Source organism: Pinus tabuliformis, chromosome 6 (genome assembly GCF_031772625.1).
Source record: "Pinus tabuliformis cultivar Carrire ecotype Pingquan chromosome 6, CPIR1, whole genome shotgun sequence".
In the NCBI taxonomy this organism is placed as follows: domain Eukaryota; kingdom Viridiplantae; phylum Streptophyta; class Pinopsida; order Pinales; family Pinaceae; genus Pinus; species Pinus tabuliformis.
This window is the reverse complement of record NC_142292.1, coordinates 972412533-972432644: the sequence shown is the minus strand read 5'-3', so window position 1 is coordinate 972432644 and position 20112 is coordinate 972412533. Positions and strand designations below refer to the sequence as shown.

The following is a 20112-nucleotide window of genomic DNA, read 5'->3' as shown; positions in this document are numbered from 1 at the left end:
GAAGGAAGCCTAGATGACCAAAAGAAGGAAAGAGGTATGTATGCATGTATTTAATTGAGTCATGTCGTCATATGGTTGCATGGGTAAATGCTCTATCTCATGAGCATGATAAAAGAAAATGGATATCCTCCTTTGGAAAGATGCATGAAGGCATAATTCACATATTGACTAGATGAAATCAACATAACATGTCCTCATATGGAATATGAGGTGGTTGACAAAGATAAATGAACTATGCATGGAAATTTCCTACGAAACAATATGCGAAGAAAGAAAGAAGAGATCATGAAAGATGCATCTATGGTCATAGGAAGTCAACATCTGAAAACTATAAGAATTGATCATAACATTTCCATAAAGAAGAAGATTGTGATAAAGTATGTAAATAACGTGGAACCTTGACATATGAAGTCTTGGAGATGTGTTTATGAACCTACAGGTTGTTATAGACAAGCTAGATGTCTTGATGAAAGGGCATCACAAAAGGTAACTGTGATTTGATATTCATTTTGAACAACATCTAGATGGATACAGGGCTACCGAAAGAGAGTTGTAGATGACACTCATGTGGTTGGATGAAAGATCATAAAGGAAGCATGACTTGGAAGAGGTAGTAGTATGAAAAAAACATAAATGTGGACTAGATGATCACTTTCCGATAGAGAGAAGTATGACATGACCAATGTGGCTCATGAAGGAAAGTGATGGATGGTCGATGCCCTACGAAGAAGTCCCAAAAGATAAATGCTCCATAATGTTAAAGATGAACTTCATGACATCAAAAGAAAAAGCCCCACAAGCAACTGATAGTCCCATGATATCCACCTAAAGAAGAAAGACGCTGGAAGCAAGTCCCTAGTTAAGAGGGAGCTTGGATACATTCCTTTTATAGGAATGGGCACACTCCTTCATAGGAATGGGTATATCCTCCTTAATTGAGAGGGAGAAATAAACACATCATTCTTGTCTTCACTTTGGAAGAAAGAATCTAGGATTGGATAAGAATCTGGCATCCGATACTCTTTAAGGATGAAGTAGGTTGTCTAAGATAAGAGTAGTTGTAGAGAACTGATATTCTTTGAGGATTGAGAATCCAAAATAAGAAGAGTCCTAGAAGGACATACTCTGTGAACACCTGGGTGGGGTATGTGCTTTGAGAGATAATGATGATGGTGTCTATAAGTCATTGGTCTCACCAACATTGTGCTTTGATCTTGTGGAGAGATAGAGTTGTTAGTCAAGGCCTTGCTATGTGACAATGCTGGATGATATGATGCTAAACAAATGGGTTACCAATCTGACTCTTCTTATGAGAATTCTTCAGATTGAGAATGTCCAAGTACCTTGTATGGATTATGAATACCTCCCTAGTTAAGAGGGAGTGTTGAAATATGTAACTAGGTTCGGTCTTCATAATGACATATGTAATCATGATTTTATGTATTTAATGAAAAGAGAAAAATAATTTTATTATTGTTATTTTTGAGGCATGGGTTTCATGCTCAAGGAACGTTTATTTATAGTTCAAACAACCATTGAGTGCTTCTATGGCTTATCATTGAGTCTACAAGTCAATTGAGTCATTGCTATGTATGAAAGACCTTTTTGGACATGTTACATATTGTAAAGAAAATTTATTTGAGTCAAAAGACCCTCCAAAACCTCGTCATGGTGAAAATATAAAGTTGTCCTACATGAAGGGACAAGTTGGCCTAAAGATAACAATTGTTACCCCTTAAAAGCCTATAAATAAGAAGGAACTCAACCTCATTTGGAGACACTCTCAATTAAGTTTGATCTCCTCAAGATAGAAGTTGGAAAAGGACAAAGAAGAAGAAGAACAAGATCAAAGTTTTGGGGCTCACTTTCTCTCTCTATCTTTTTTTATGGTTTCTATAGTTATTGGGCAAGACAAAATTCTAAAGCTACATCGAAGTTGTGAAGTTGTAGCTAGGTCGAAGCTGTGAAAGGTCGAAACTATGAATTTGTTGGAGAGGTCGAAGTTATGGTAGAATCTGTTGGTCGAAGTTGTAGGAGAATTTGTTGGGCATAAGAATTTGTTGGACGTCGAAATCGTAGAAGTTGCAAGGAACTGCTAGAAGGAAAGCTCGTCAAGGGACTTGGTCTTGGTTAAGGGTCATAGGTCTCAAAATTTGTCAATTGAAGATTCTATAAGAGGAGAAAAATTCTTGTGGGTTTTCCTCTCAAGTGGAGAGGTTTTGGCCCTGGATGATTGCCTATATCTTGTGTCATTTTGTCTCACTGTTCTTTATGGTTTGGTAGTTGTTTGATGAAAAGAACACAATAATAATTAAGGTGAAAAATAATCTAAACAAGATAAGCAAAATATATCAAAGTAAGAGAAATCACATGATCTAGCTATGCCTAGATTTCTCAACAGAACCCTATCAAATGACCTTTAAGTTCACTTGTTAAACCCTAGGGGCCTTCAATGAGGAGCACTCTACTTATTCAAAGGAGTATTAGTTTCTGTAGTGTCAGAGGAGTTATAGTCTCGAAACTTTATGGAGAGGTTAAAACACGAGTTCTCCATAACCCAGAAATTGTTTATGGAAATTCTACCTAGAAGATTCTCAATTAGATTATTACCTATTTTTAAATATTTCTCAAGTCTAAACTTAGGACAATGGGTTAATTAATCAGAATTAGTTGAGATAAGGTGTGACTCATCTAGAAACTCACACAGATCGATAGGGAATTAATCTGGGTCATCGATTAAGTTTTAACATTGGCCGTTGGAGCCCCAACAAAAGATTATAAGAAGAAGTTGATGGGTAGATGGAAAATACACTTGTGAAAACCACATAGAGTTCGATTTCCTTAATGAGTTCAATTTTTCAGAGGGCTAGCAGTGTTGGAAGAGTTCGAGCTTCAATAGGGAAGCAGATACAAAGAGTGGCAGGGACAGTGGGGCCAGAGAATTTTTTCCAGATCCAATGAAGTACATTGCGGAGAGGAAGAAAAAGCACAGTGAGGTTGATGCAAAAGTTGCGCAAAAGCCCAATAGGGAAGCAGAGACAAAGAGTGGTAGGGACAGTGGGGCCAGAGAATTTTTTCCAGATCCAGTGAAGTACATTGCAGAGAGGCAGAAAAAGCACAGTGAGGTTGATGCAAAATTTGCGCAAAAGCCTCTAAGAGGCAATTCGATTCTATTGGGGAGAATCCAAGTTTTAGTTCCATAGGCCAGAAAGACGTTCAAGAGGCCAAGAGAGACATTGTCTCAATCAACAGCGAACTAGACGACTTGAGGGACAACTGATTTAGTCTGAGCGCAGAAGGGATTGGGCTAAGGTGACGCAGGCCTGCGCAGAAGCAATTTGGACAACTCACTTGGCGCTACAGTCAGAGCCCGAATTTGCTTGTGGGGAAAGGAAAATTCCTCACTAGATTCTTTTCTAGTATTTTTTTATTTATTTTATTTTATTTTATTCTATTTTTTTCTTCTATAGGATAGCCAAATATCGGCATCCAATGGTACTCATAATTTTCACTGATGCATAATAAATAAAACCCTTAGCTGGTGCACTGATTATTCCAAGTTGGGTTTTTTAGGGGACATTTTTCCAAAATGTAACCTTATTAATTTTTATGTGCGCTAGGGTATTTCTCAGTTTCTAGCACTATTATTTTCTGTAACTTTATTTGTGAAAGTTGCAGTGTGATTTATTTGATATTTGCCATAGCAAATAAATAGTTAAATTAATTAACAATTAGAAGAATAATTTCCAATCACTGCAATAGGATTTCAGACTTGAAATTCACATGGTATCAGAGCAAGGTTCAAATCAATGGCTCAAAGACAAAACGAGAGAAATTCGTTGTTCAGAGGGAGCAAAAACACAATTTTTCCACGGATTGCGAGCTAGGTAGTGTGAGTGGCAAAGCAGAAATTCGACTTCCAGTTGTAGGAAGAGTTCGATTTGCTCAGAGCAAGACTTTAACAGGCAGAGGTAAAGCCAGGAAGTATTTCTGGAAAGCAGCGTAGTAGAATCGTTGCGCAGATTTGAGCGGAAGAGGAAGAAAAATTGCACACACAGAGGGAGATTTCTCTCAGTGGATTTCTAGATAAGAAATCCGATTTTCTCAGTTGCAGGTGGCAGTGGCAACTAACAGGACTGCACAATCCAGAACAAGCCAGGAAGTATTTCTGGAAAAAAACGTAGTAGAATCGTTGCGCAGATTTGAGCGAAAGAGGAAGAGAAATTGCACACAAAGAGGGAGATTTCTCTCAGTGGGTTTCTACATGAGAAATCTAATTTTCTCAGTTGCAGGTGGCAGTGGCAGCTAACAGGACCGCACAATCCAAAAGGGAGTGTGAGTAGCAGAGCAACAACCTAGTAGAGGAAGAGGGAGTTTCCAGACCAGATTCGAGATGACCACAACTGGGCTTAGAGATTAGGATAGGTTGAAGGGAGCCTCCAACTATGTCATCTAGAAGGCTAGAATGTCCTTCCTTCTATATGAATATAACCTGAAAGCCTATATAGAGAATGTGGTAGCAGTTCCTCATGATGTCAATCAACGAAAGGAGTACATGAAGGAGATGGGTAAGGTGAAGCAGAGGATCTTGGATGAAGTCTGAGATCATATAGTCTCACATATATCTAGAAAGAACACTGCCAAAGAGATGTGGGATGCTTTCTCCATGTTATATCAGAGTTCTTTCGAGCAACATAAGATGTTTCTCCATGAGAAGCTGAGAAGCATCAGGGTAGAGAAGGGTGAAGGAATAGATTCCTTCCTCACTCGGATTCAAGAGGTCCAAGATCAACTAACAGCCGTTAGGGATGCACCCCAACCCATAAAGCTCGTACGGTTGGAACTAAACAATGTTTCAGAGGACTGACAAGTGTTTGTCCAAAGCATATTGGGCAGAGACACTTTGCCTGGATGGGACAAGATGTGGGTTGATCTACGACAAGAGGAGTTGAGACGAGCTTAGTAAAGAGCACCATTAGCGATAACAACAATAAGGACATGAATAGTGAGAAGGAAAAGGACAATGTGGCCCTCGCATCTAAGGGTTCCAATTAGGGGCAGAGGGAAAAGAAGAACAAGAGGGAGAAGTAGGACCAGGCAGCAACGTTTGCAAAGATTAATAAATTGTCCTCCTAGTTGGAGGAAGAGTTTGCTATGTTCGTAGCTACACCTCCAGGAGTGAGGTGGGGCGATATGGAGTTGTAGTCTAAAACTGCAAAAGTTTGGGCAGGGTCCTTAAGGTGTCCTCCTCATGGATCAATAGATTGCTATGGGGGGCCCACAATATTCAGTAACAGGATGGATCGATGTCAGTGATGCAGTCAGATTCCAGAGTAACAATTGCAAACTAGTAGCAGTCAGGTACAAAGGAGTGCAATGTAGTGTTGGCAACATTGTAGAGTGGCACAGTGGCAGAGCCCACAACAACGCAAATTCCTTGGTGGATAATGCAGTAGCTAGTAGCAGCCAAAGACTTAGAGACAAAGACATCATACTGAACACATTTGATTCAGTGTTTAAGATGCTTCTTAGTTGCAGTGATTGTAGTCGCAACAACAACAATTGAGAGGGAGTTGCAGTGCAGATGCAAAGTTGGCAGTAGTATAGTAGTGATAATAGTGACACATATGCAACATTAGAGTTACGTGGTGGTTGGTGGGCAGTAGCCAAACATCAACATCATAACAGAGGGTGGTACAAAGATAGAGTGTTGTGGAAGAGTGTGCAAAACTAGAGAGAACACCTTCCTCGCTAAGAGGGAGTGTTACTTTCTGTAGTATCAAAGTTGTTTTAGTCTCAAAACTGTGGAGACGCTAAAACACAAGAGTTCTCCATAACCCATAAATCGTTTTTGGAAATTCCACCTAAAAGTGTCTCAATTGGATTATTAGCTTATTTTTAAATATTTCCTAAATCTAAACTTAAGAAAATGAGTTAATTAATCAGAATTAATTGAGATAAGGTGCAAATCATCTAGAAACTCACACAGATCGACAAGGAATTAATTTGGGCCATTGATTAGGTTTCAATCTTGGTCGTTGGAGCCCCAACAGAGGATTATAAGAAGTTTTCGATGGGTAGATGGAGAATACACTTGTGAGAATCACAGAGAGTTCGATTTTCTAAACGGCCAGCAGTGCCAGAAGAGTTCAAGCTTCAATAGGGAAGTAGAGTCAAAGAGAGGCAGGGGAGTGAGACCAGAGGAAATGAATCAAATACAATGAAGTACATTGCGGAGAGGCAGAAGAACCACAGTGACACTGCGCAGAAACCTTTAAGAGGCAATTCGATTCCGCTGGGGACAAAGAAAATTTTAGGGGTTAATATTCGCAAGTGGGCTATTTTTCCATGCTTTTTTACTTTTTAGAGAAAAAGATTCGCTAATTTCCATTTTTTCTAAAAATTATTCACCCAAATTTTATGGAATAAAATTTTTTCATCTTAAAAATCGCCAAAAATTTATATAGAAACTATTTAAAATTATTAGAAATTTGAATACTTTTACAAAACATTGCCAAATTTTTTACAAATTGCATATTATGTACTAGTGAGATTTGCCAAGGTTTCTTAACTTTAAAATAAATTTTCATCCTTAAAAATTTTCCCTAGCTGGGGAGAAGCCAAGTTTAATTCCAAAGGCTGGAAAGATGTTCCAGAGACTAGGAGAGATGTTTTCCCAGTCAGCAACAGACTAGATGGCTTGAGGAGTAGCTAAATCATACTGAGTGCAGAAGGCACTGCACTAGGGTGACACAGGCCAACGCAAAAGTAGTTTGGACGACTCACTTGGAGCTACATTCAAAGTTCGAATTTGCTTGAGGGGTGAGGGAAATTCCTCACTAGATTTTTGCCAGTATTTTTGTCTATAGGATAGCCAAATATCGACATCCAGTTGTTCTCAGAATTTCTCACTGTTGCATAATAAATAAAACCCTCTGCTGTTGCACCGATTTTCCCAAGATGGGTTTTTTCGAAGACATTTGTCCAAAAATAACTGTGTTAATTTTTATGTGTGCTAAAATATTTCTCAATTTCCAGTGCACTATTATTTTATGAAGTTTTATTTGTTAAAGTCGCAGTGTGATATATTCGATATGTACCATAGCAAATAAATTGTTAAATTAATTAACAATTAGAAGAATAATTTCCAATTGTTGCACTAGGATTTCAGACTTGAAATTTTCATGAGGAACCTATAAATTCTAATAGGTTCATGGGCCAAAAAGGAATCAAAATAAGTGTTGTTGCACTAGGATTTCAGACTTGAAATTTTCATGAGGAACCTATAAATTCTAATAGGTTCATGGGCCAAAAAGGAATCAAAATAAGTGTGGACGAGTCAAAATAAGTGTGGACAAATTCCAAGGACTTAGTTGATGATCTTGCTAGAGCAAGGAAGTTTAAGGGCATGTTTTATGTGAGATTCAACATCTTCTTTTATCTTTTCATCATTGAATTTTATTGTTGAAGTTACCTTGTAAATATGTTAGGATGGTCTTTGAAAGAAGGGTGATTCCTCCATGAAGAAGGAAACATTTCTGTACTCTAAAAGGCTGCTATTATATTTTTTTGTCGTTCATGGTTGCACATTATTACTATTTATTTGTAATAGTTAAATCGGCAAAAGCTTTGGAAGGGTTTTCTTTTAAAATTCTGCATATTAATGTCGTCCATGTGGTTGATTTATACAATTTGAATCCCCCCTCATGATTTTCATCTTAACTCAATTGTGCCCCACTGGGTTCACACTTATCCCTTCTTTCACCCATTTCCTTCAAAGAAACCTTTAATTATCTTTCCTTGGATTTCTCCCTCCCTCTTGTGCTGCAAATAAGTGGCTAAAGTGATTGCATTTAGTTCAAAGAAATCTTTATCTTTCCTTGGATTTCTCCCTCTTGTGCTGCAAAGAAGTGGCCTAAAATGATCCCATTTACTTCAAAGAAATCTTTAATTGCCTTTCCTTGGATTTGTCCCTCTTGTGCTGGCAAAGAAGTGGCCTAAAGTGAGAGGAAGTGTTGTTATGGTGACACTAAGCCATTTTCCTAATTCCCTTATAGTTGCACTTGGTTACAAGGTTTCAAGGTAACAAGAGGTAACACTCTTGTTAAAGAAGTGGCCTAAAGTGAGAATGCCTAAAGTGAGAATGCCTGAAGTGAGAATAAGCGTTGTTATGAATGCCTGAAGTGAGAATAAGCGTTGTTATGGTGACACTGAGCCATTTTTCTAATTCCCTTATGGTTGCACTTGGTTACAGGGTTTCAGAGGTAATATTCTTGTGAAGAATATTTATGAACAAGATAGCAACATGGATAAAGTTAAGGAGCTAGAGGAATGAAAATTGTCAATATAGTTGTGGAATTAATAATGTACAGAATTTGTCAATATAGTTGTGGAATTAATAATGTACAGAATTCGTGTGATCTCATTGGAAAAAGCAACGTTATTAAGGATGCTTAGCATGTATTGGAACATTTCAGGACCTTGCAAATTGAGAAAATTCCATAATTGGTGAGTGTCGTTCTAAGCAACACATATTTCCAAACTACGTATTGTGGCACTACGAAGATCCTACTCAACTTTCTAATGAGTCCAATTTTACTTATTCAAGTGTGGGTTATGCAGATGATTGTTGCAAAATATAAAAAGAACGTGTAAGAATCCAGAACTGCTTCAACACCCACACGCTGAACTTCATCTCAATATATATTAGAGGAAAACTTGCAGGCATTAATTACAATGGAGCCACTAGCAGTCTGTCCATATTCAAGCAAAGAATACTAAACATGATGATAAGAGACTACATAGTGGACTTGGAGGAAATCTTGGACGAAAAGTGAGACTGAAACAAAATGTAAACCCTTGTTCAAGTTGTAGGTAAAAGGACAGGGAATGACCGGTGATGATGGAATTGATGTTCCCTGTGGAAGGGTTTATGAATAACATCACAATTATGAAATAAACTTCTCCAGCCTAAACAGGTAGAAGAATGGGAAGATGTGGTAAAATACTTTTGGGGAAAAAAGTAATTCAAGTCCTACATGATACAGGACAGATGTAATTCATAACCTTAATTTTATGTTCAATGCACCAAACTTTTGCAACTATATTACCTACACAGGACAGATGGAATTCATAACCTTAATTTATGTTCAATGCATTAAATTTTTGCATCTATATTAAGTAGGTATTAGTGTTCCTTATAATTGCTTCTTAACAGATAGGAGTGTTATTGCACAAAATGAGGTGCTATATACAAATTAATTCACGATAAAGATAATACTTTTGTATTAAAATTCCATATGTTATCATCCATGCTTTCAGTGTATTGAAATTAATACGATGTGTTGAAAATCTAATAGGTAGAAAATTTTCAAAAGAAAATAATACATTTAACAAGTTTTCTTCACTTCTTGTATTTTGAAGGGAAGCAACATAAATTATTACATGCTTTACCACAAGGGAGATAAAAGCCAGAATACAACATCCCATAGAGGAAGAGAAGAAACCAGAGAGAGATGTAATAAATTAGCCAGATATGTTTACTACCATATTTTCCACAAAACAAAGTGATCATGCCACAAAATAATAATAGCAAATTTCAAGCACCACATATTTAGCGATATTTTCAATTTAGTCACTTCTTCACTCTTGAAAAAACCAAAAACTTAGCAAGATGCTGGAGAAACAAAGGGCCTAAATATACATTTGTTAAGGGTAATAAAGATTGATGCAATATACATATTTTGAGCCATGAAGACTCAATGCCCATGAGATGCACATAAAGAGCTTGGCTTATGCAACAAAGTTGGATCAGGGAAATGTGAAAATGCTGCGAAAACAAATGTGAGGAGCCTTGAACAACAGAAGGGTATAGATATTTTCTCTCAAAAAGTGTATCAGTAAGGAGAGGAATAAAGCTGATGATAAGATGGGAAACATGATGACATAGGGACAACCCATTAACGGAAAAAGCCACAGCACAAGGCAGGTAAGTTACAAGAAAAGAATGACGAAGGCACGTGACCAGTTTGACGGATATAATCAGCTTTGTGTGCTGTTTTCACGGCCTGCTCACTTATTTTGGCTTCTGCATCTGCACGCTGCTCTTCTGCTCTGCGCTTTATACTTTCCAACTTGTTCATTAGTCTCTCATGGGCACGAGATTTCATCCTTCCAGTTTTTGCCTGTCATATATGGCAGGAGTGTTAAAGTGAATCAAAAAAAAAAATTCCTAGAAGTTTATTACTGCAGAGAGTGATATGAGTGAACTTTTGACTTTGCAAAAACTGGTATTGTTAGGTCAAGTCTTCGACATTTTATCCTTTAAAGAGAAGGATATCAGTAAATAAAAGCTATGACACAGATATCCTTTTAAAGACTATGACACAAATAAGTATATAGGTAATAGCATCACCAACAAACAATCCCGCCATAGAAAGAGACATACAAGTCTCTAAACAGGAGACACCAACACTTCAATTGAACTATTCACATGTCTATTATGTTTACTGCTCAGTATGTCCAAAACAAGTGAGAGGGCATTTGCACTTTTCAAGTATTGTAATATTGTCAACTTTACAGAACTGAGAAATTATTAATAAATTTGTGCTTTTCATTTCTATAATCAATTTCAATTTCTTGCAACATGTGCATTGGACTTCGCACTTAGATAACACACTCTTAGCCCAAAAAATAGTAGAACAACTACTGTGTTAAAAAATCAAGGATATTCCTCAGTGGTGTTAGCAATAATACCTCACATCTAAAAGCCACTACTTGTTTCTAAATTGACCTAAAAAAGGATCTTACATAACCCAACATATTGTATGCAGAGTTTAGAACCTTGAGAGGTTAATGTACAAGTTGATGCTGACCAACATAAACGAAAAAGGAAGCCCTTTCAACTTGTGATCAATGTATACTTATACAGAAGAGGAGGCAACAATCCAATACCTTCTAATGTCTCTTGTTTCAATAATGCTTCCATGTTCAGATGGAGAATTGGAAAAAAGACAAATATCAGTTTCTATTAACAAGAGCAACCAATCACTTCTAAAATTATGTTAGTGTTGATATGAGTACATAAGACAACAGTTAACAACGCGCATATAAGGAAAACATGGGAGAAGAATTAGCACTACAGTAAACACTAAACATATGTTGTGCACATTAAAAATATGTAAAAAGTTAAAAGATGATAGTGAAAAGTTATGTAGAAGTAGGTGAGGTGTTTGGTGGACTTAGGCAGAGCAATCGGTGAGATTTCAGTTACCTCCTTAATAAGAAAATATTTTTTTCACCTAAATAAACGTCATGTTTCCTCCCTGTTTAAAGGAAATTGTCCTCAATTGTTGTTGTAGGCACACCCTTTCCAGAAAAGAATGAAATAATCCTTTGGATCAGTGTAGATGGGGCCTTGGCATGGACCCATGTGCATGCTGTGGATTTAGTGGACACGTTTCTAGGCCAAGAGCTCATTCCACATTCATTTTTGCATTTGCAACTAACAAACAAGGTGCTGGATGAGGTTAGATTACCATGAAGATTTATTGTTTTTAGAGGGCAAGTTGACTAGCCAAGAAGGCAGATGTTTTCATTTCAAGTAAAGATCCACAGGATAATCACAGATAAACATGAAAAATCTATTTATTTTCACATTTTTACAGAATAAGTTGAAAGGTGTGAAGATTTTGTAGGTTTTGGCACTCTACAAGTTGGAGACACGATACTAGTAATGAGAATTCTATTAGTTTACAAAGATTTTGGATATATATAGATTGACAGAAAGCAGCAGTTTGCCATAACAGTGGAAATTACATATAAAATTTGCAAACTCATGTGGAACTATACTAGAGAATCCATAGGTTCTGTAGTTGCGTGAAAGTTCCATAATGACAGTTCATCATAACAGATCTGAGAAAATATGTGGAAATCTGAAATCTACACTATGGGGGTTAATTTTCCTTAAATTTCTGGATTTATTAAGTTACTATTTTTTGCTTATTCATGTAATATAAAAAATGCGGAAAATAGAGAAAGGGTAAGAACAATCACTCACAAACCACAATAACACCAAGATATAACTTTGGAAACCCTTTCGGGAGAAAACGCAACTAGAAGGTGAGGCTGTTTTACTCTCTCTCTTTCTCTGAATGGAAATGAAGAAGATACAAAGTAGTGAGATTTGTGGCTCGTGGGATGCTAAAGAACACAAACCCTCTCTGTTTTTCCCTCTCTCTATCCATTCTCAAATACTTTGCTCTACTATGAAACAAAATGCATTAGAATATAATCGAACCCCTTTTCCTCCTAGTGGCACGGTTATAACACAACCCCATAGTCAACTAGGGGTTGGATTTGACCCATTCAACCCTCAACATGAGTTACAACTCAACCTTTCTAGAGTCTTCTTTATCATCCCCACATGGATAGCCCCATTTCCATGACTAACAAGGGCTGACCTGGCATCCTATTGAGTTATGGTAGTCAAACACGATAGGTCAAATTCCGAGAAGCATAACTTTTGAGTCTGAACTCTGATTGACATGATTCTTGCATTGTTGGAAAGGTATTCAAGTGTAGAATAGCTCCAAAGAGTGAAATGTTTAAATAGAAAAGTTTTGATCCCCAAAAAACGTCATTTAAGGTCTCAAACTGGACCCCAAAAGGTTTGTGACCCCAATTCTCCAAACTGAATCCCACTACTAAAACTGTTCCTGTAAGCTGATTTCTCTGATTTTTCCAACCTTAAACCATAGAGAAGGATGAAAAACAATATAATGATCCAATCCAAATAAGAGATGGTGAGTGAAGCCTTCCAAACTTACACTTCAAGTGTTACAAAGTCCTTTAACAAAGTGCAACCTTAGAGGCACTTAGGAAGATTTCCCAAAGTCACCACAACAATACTTCCTCTCGCTTTATGTTGGTTCTTTTTCGACACAAGGGGGGAACCCTAGAATTTTTTATTTATTTATTATTTTTGAATAATATGAATGGTGGAATTTACCAAGACTAGTGCCTACCCAATGCGGTTGTGGATTTAGGGCAGATTTAGAAAAAGTGGGTTTGAATACGATAGAGAAAACATAATTAAGCTATCATAGATATGCCATAATGGAATGAACAAACTTGTTTATCTCTAATTGTAAGATATATTTATGCAATTGTATAATATATTGAGTAATAATTGATTAATATATGAATAATGATGTACAATGAAGGTGAGCCCCGATTATAAATACACTTTAAGGAGGCATGTTCATGAAGAGACCAGCCTTTTGGTTAAATAGACAACTGTACCCTATTACTATTACTACTATTATCATTATAATGTTGTATTTTATTTATGCATATAACATGGCCACCCTCCTCAACGAAGCAATGACAAGGTTATTGTTTTGTATACGATGCATTTAGTATACTGCTCAAGTTGTTATTAATGTAGCCGTTTTATTTACAACAATTCTGGATCCTATCCTTTTGACATAATTATGATCTAAAGCATTGTATAGAGCAATCTCCCACATTTCACTGTTTTTATGAATACATATTTGATGTGGAGGATGGCTCTACTTTGTCACTTCTGCCTAACATGTATTCTGTAAGTCCAATTTTTCTTCCAATTTATGTTTTTTTGAAGTAGCTCTTTTCTAATAGCAGTACAACTTGTAGCACCATTGACAGAAACGTCAACAAACAATGCTCACTAATGATAATACTCATGAAATTATACCTTTTTTCGGAGCTCCTCTTTTTGGAGAACCCTTACTTTTCTTAGGTATTTCTTTTTCCTTGCTGACAGAGGTGATGATTTTGAAATGGGGTTGTCAATTTCAGCATGATCTTGGTCCTCAACTATGTTGAAAGGGAATAAGGATGAGGATGAAGATGTCATTACTCTTTCTGAGGGACTATTACAATTCAATTAGTAGTCTTGTTAAGGTCCGACAAGATGCTAGGGAGGCACACCATAGAAAAAAAGTGCCCATTGTCGTCTCAGCATGAGTTCCCACTATTTAGGTCAATTCCTATAAAGTCATGGGAGGCTTCCCTACAATCACAAAATCCTACACCACAAGATTAGTATACCAGTGCCTTATTATAATTCTTATTGGGTGATGGAGTCCAGGAGTTAGTTTAGGAAATTTGCTATTCTGAGAATGATTTCTTACTGTAGAAAACATAAAACAACAAAGAAAACACACAATAAATAAAAGAAAAAGCCTTGGAAAAGCACAGGGATTTTGTGTGAAGAACCCTTACCAATTTTAGGATGAAATACCGTGATATTACCCTTGGTATGTGGCTGAAAATGAAGATAAGGCTTTCTGTTCTGAACCTTCAAACCTGCACAAAAACACAGAAACCAACAAGCTATAGCCCATTTTGGGGTCATCCACAAGCCTTAAAATGATCTCGAAAAATATGGCTATGGGCTGGAAGTGTTAATATCTATGTTGCAGGAAACATGGGGTAGGAGGGCGTTTCCGTATGGAAACAAGTACGAAACGCTGAAACGCGTTTGGTACGGCCCTGAAACGCGTTTCAGGCCGTACTGCCACGTTTCACGAAACTGAAACGTGGCCAGTATGGCCTGAAACGCGTTTCAGGGCCATACGACCCACGTTTCAGCGTTTACTTGTGTTTTTTTTAATTAATTAATTAATTTATTTGTTTTCTAATCTATTCTTACGTTAGCCTAGTGACTTCTAGTTGCTTCCAGATGCCTGTCTAAAGTTATAAAAGTGAACTTTTGCCCTAGTGTTGATATGCAGTTCATGGTAATGTTAAATTCTTAAAGTAAAAGGCCTTTTACTTAAATTTTTAACATTACCATGAAATGACTCAGGATGTTTGAGAGTGGTTTCGCCCTCATTGGATTTCATATGGAGAAAGTAGAATTTTAGATCTCACTCAAAATCCAGCAGACTTATCTGTTTTTCAGGATTCCAGGATTGGGGGGATTGCAATGTTTCCATTGGATTTTATCATGTACTAGGGTATGGAACTTGTATTTAATCGAGAGAACCAAGCCCTCTATGCAGGGGAGACTCCCAATAATCAAGAGAATGTAGGGTACTAGGGTATGAAACTTGTATTTAATCAAGAGCACTAAGGTCATTCGACTATGTAGAAGGAGATTCCCAATCAAGCACAAGACAAAAAATTAGAAATTTCTCGTGGCTGATTTTGGATATTTCTATTTTCATTATGTGATTATTCATGAGTAAATGTGATGTAAATTTAGATACTTATAGTTTATGCATTGACAATTGACAATTTTATCATAATGTAATAAATTAGAATGTATCATATATGCTTTATGATTGCACATATTTCTTAAATGTCCTAATATATATATATATATATTCGTGTTTCCCCGTTTCCAATATTTGGGCAGGTCGCGTTTCGTATCGCTTCCCGTTTCGGAAACTCGTACCCGTTTCCCCGTTTCGTGCAACCTTGGTTAATATATTGAAATATGAATCAAATGAACCTCCTAGAGTCCTAGCACTTTAAAAGACTGAGTATTTCAACAGATGTTCAAATCTGGAATTTACTACTCAGTTCTAAGGGTTAAAACTTAAATCCCCAGTAGGGACAAAACTTATTTTTATTTACCCAGCAAGCTTGGGATTGATTATTCACTTCAAATAATGTTCAATGGACTTTTGGAAGTGAAGAAAATGAAGGGGATTGAAGAGTTTTGCTTTTAGTAGCAAAATCCCCTTGAAAGGGCTTCACTTACCAACTTTTACCATTTGGTTTTCCAGGGTAATCTCAATGCCAAATAATGTGTTTAAAAGCTTGTGTGAAGATCATTCTGGTTGATTGCTGGTTTAGTTAACGGATTAGCTCTAGCACTTTCGCATTGCTGGCTGGCACCTACAGCCCAATATTCATTTGTTCTATGTGTTGGATCAATGTATTAGCTGCTGCACTGTGCAATAGCATGCTACAGCCAAACATCCTCAATGCTTGATGTGGTATGCTTTACATACAGCAAAGATCCATTATATAAACATATAATTCACATTCTAAATTCTAATGTCATCAAATCATTGGTTTACTTGTGCTCTGTTTAAATTCTGCACGCTTTACTAATTAGCCACAGCCATCATATGTGGCCAGAGGAATGGTTATTAATTAAATGCTGAGTTTGCACATCCACTATTCAGCTGGTAACGGAAGTGACTCCTTACAACAATTCATCTCAAGCTGTCAGCGGGATTATCTACCACCCTACAGCTACCATTATATACATAACTACTTGAATAATGAAGCCTTTACAATAAGCTAGTCATTTATAACGCTTGTGCAATGTTTAACTTACGGTACATCAACGCAGAGATATTGTGGGAAAGCATCATTATTGCCTCTTTGGAACATGGGTTCACTATCTAGAACACACAGGTGTGCAATTCCATTGCTTGGATGCTCAGTCAACCAAAGTTTGGAAAATTCTTGCTCTAAAGTTGAAATTATTTGGGGAACTCTAGAATTCACCCCATTTCAAGGGATTTGGGATTCCTAATTACCCAAATTGTGTTGGAGAAGTTATGGTTGGGCTTCTCTTGGTCTCTAAGCATATACCCTTTTAATACCTAAGAAGGGATACTCTTAAGACCCAAATGAGTGAAAGAAATGTGTCCAAGAACTGTAGGCTCATTTGTCAAATCTACGAACAAGAATAAAAATGATCTTCTAGGATAACGTAAGTAATGCATGCTATATAACATTGCCATTGGATAAAAGTGTGCACGAGTTTAGTAGAGCTACCACTTTTTCTATTTATTGTGACAGAGGCTTCAATATGCAAAGTTTCAAAATCTAGATTAAAAGCTAAAAAAATAAACAAAAGTTAATTGATACCTTTAGGGGTTATGGTTATTTTTTTGATAGAATTCTGTTACCCTATCATTAAGTTCTAAAGGAAGCCATCTATGAATTTACTTTGAAGCATATGCAAGACTAAGTAGAATAAAGTAGGTAATGCACCCTATATAACGTTATTATGGGATAAAATTGTGCTCAAGTCCAGGTACGTAAACTCGTGCCTGGACTTACCATAATTTCTACTGCGACAACGGCTTCAATGCACAGGCTTCATATCTAAACTATAAATGAGGAAAATCAACTAGTCAAGTTATTAATCACTTTTGAGATTATGGTTATAGCATTCTCATACCCTACCATCATGTTGCAAAGGAAGCCATGGATTGAGCCTGTTTAGCTTTAACACTAATAACATTCATATATATTGGATGATATCTTCTACCATTCATAATGTATAAGGTTTCCATACGCACCTCTATTCTCTTCATTTCAGCTTCTGCTTTTATTTTTTGATTACTTTCCCAGGCTTGTATTTTGATTTCTTCACGTTTATACCTACAGAGAGAAAAATGTACAATAGTTAAAACCAAAGTAGGTATGTCACACATAATCAAGAATATTATCAGAAAAGGCAATCCCTATATCGGTGAACATAATATACAACTTTAATACAAGTCACCATACTCATACTCAAGAAATTTCCACTAAAACGCCAGAACGTAATCAATCTACCAGAATCATACTATATTATTTTATGGTTGTTCTCTATGCCATGAAATGCTACAGAAATAGATGCACATAGACCAGAATGAAAATAGGTATAAAAAAGGCTAGTTCCAAAGGTGAAAATTAACTTTGAAAATGTTAAAATTGAGATCGTTCTTCATGAATCAAAGTTGTGTAAATTTTACACGTGCTCAAGTTTCATTTTTAGGAAGATGAATGCATGCATTAACACCATCCCTTATTTCAGTAGAACGTGGATATTTTAATGTTTTCACAAAGCACGCATTAGATAAGGGGTTTGAAAATCCAAACAGAAAAGTAAAAGCAAAAGTTTACAAGAGAATCACCTGGCCATGTATTTAACCTGCTCTGCCTCCTCCCATGCTGCAGCCCTAGCCTCTAGGACATTCAGTTTAGTATGTTCCATATCATTAGTCTTGAGTGATTTAGAAGCATCTTGATCTTCTTCTTCTTTACTAGCCCATGCCATGATATTTGACTTCCCCAACTGTGCTCCTAGAGCCATAATTTCCCTTCTAGTCTTCTCATGCACTTGCTTCTCCGACGAATCATGATGGTCTTTCAGGCCCAATTGATAATTTTCTATTGCTTCCGATGGTGTTGTGCATCTTCCTGGAGTAGATGGCCGTGAAGTAACAGGGCTCCTAGATGAAGGTGTTGTGGCTCTGAGAGGGGTTCCTGTTCTTGAAGGTTCTTGGCTTGCCATAGGGGTCATTTCTGTTCCCATATCCCTCATGGAAACTGATCTCACATTTGAAGTTGGCGGGATGTAAGATAAGTGTTCATTGACCGGATCTGCGATGGGCTTATCAATCGGTCTCATGGACTTGCCATAATCAATCTTCTTGGTATCTCCCTCATCCTGATTTAATCCCGTTTCCTCTTCATCCATAGCTGCAGGCAAACTGGTAGGAACAGACAAAGCTTCCGAGGCATTGGGTGCAGAGGATTTGCCCTGACGAGGCAGAAAGCTTATTTTTCTCTGTGCATCGGAAGTCTTGGACTTATTTTTAACATAACCATGATCTCCTCCTTCTGAAGAGAGACTGACCAACCACTTCTGGGCATCATCCCATTTTGAAGGGGTTGGCTTAGAATGTGACCCTAGAACAGGCCTGTGATGAATTGCCCTATCCCCACCACCACCTTTGGGGAACTCAAAGGTAGAAGCATTGTTATTGCCATTACCATTATCATGCCTACTTTCATATGACTCATAACCATTACCTTCAAGGGACCCCATTGCTCATACAAAAAAAACTCACACAACTACCCTTCCCCACCAACTGCACTGAATGCTATCCAATATTTCTAAAGTCATAAAGACATCATCAATAAACTCAGAATGCTGCTCATACCAACAAAATACTTGTGAATATCCACAGATCCTTGGACCTGGAACAAGCAATGCTCTTGCTATAATAGCAGAAACATGTTCCTTCCAGTATTAATTTTTCATAACAGACCGTGTCTGTTAATATATTAATTCAGCATGGCATGAACAATGATTTCAGAGAGGTTCCACTCGATACCAACTCACTCTTTTACAGCTGAAATGCAACCTAATTCATAAATTTTTAACTACATTGCAGAAATAAGCAGATCCCCAATCCATACCCATTTTGCTTGCAGTGCAGCTCGATTCGCTATCAATGGTTGCAGAGAGAAAAACCAGTTAAGTCTATGGAGCACATGGAGGATATATTCATCTTCCATGTCTGTATAACATCAACTCTGAGTCAACTCTAGTCCCGAGAATCAGACTTATAACCAGGGAACTTTTTCATATAAAGTTGCAGGTACTTCAAATTTTATTTTATCAATGCATGTCATTTTTTGTAGGCTTAATCAGATACAATTTTGTCTTTTCTCCGCTGACAGTGGCGTTCCCACATGGGTATGCTGCAGAATAAACATTTTCTAACCGTTAAGTTTGCCCTTGTGACTGGGATAGAATTTTTATTACTCCAATGCACAGAGCCTGGCTTGCTTTCCCGAGGCCAAATTCATGCACTGAGCTACATGTGTGGAAGGGCCGACCGTTCTATATAGTACTCATCCCTACGTTACAGATGTCTGCAATCATTGTACCCTATGGATTTCTTTATTTGCTATCTCCACACATCAACTCGCACCTACATGGTGACTTGAATAATAATTTTTTGGCTTTCTGGTACAAGGGTATCACAACCCGATCCTTTCATTTATCGTCAAGTGCTAGCTTGACAATATCCATGAGGGAAGTAATGGTGTCAGGTGCCCAAAATGTTTATGACCCAAAGTTATGGTCCCAGCGCCAGGGCCACTTTAACTTGCAAGTTGCAGGTTCCATTGCTGCCACGTTGTACAGTGTCAACTCTACATCTGATAGAGATGATGGCAGTAAGCATTTTGATGATGCCACGTTGTATGATGCAACGGCCAGAGCTGGCATTATCTAAATATTAATGGCGGTCCCTTGGATAATTACTTTGATTATATTTATATTTTCTTCTAATTTAAGATAATTTACTAACCAGCAGAATT

At 37.2% G+C, this 20112-nt stretch overlaps 1 protein-coding gene across 1 annotated transcript; it reads right to left on the bottom strand.

The window, feature by feature from the left end:
* Positions 1-9367: 9367 nt before the first annotated feature.
* On the bottom strand, positions 9368-19826 carry LOC149262234 (uncharacterized). The gene is made up of 3 exons (XM_089423738.1): positions 17913-19826; positions 17313-17394; positions 9368-10184 (listed from the first exon to the last, which is right to left on the bottom strand). The coding sequence occupies exons 1-3, from the start codon at positions 18827-18829 to the stop codon at positions 9960-9962; spliced, it is 1224 nt and encodes a 407-aa protein (XP_089279864.1). The 5' UTR covers positions 18830-19826; the 3' UTR covers positions 9368-9959.
* Positions 19827-20112: the final 286 nt, after the last annotated feature.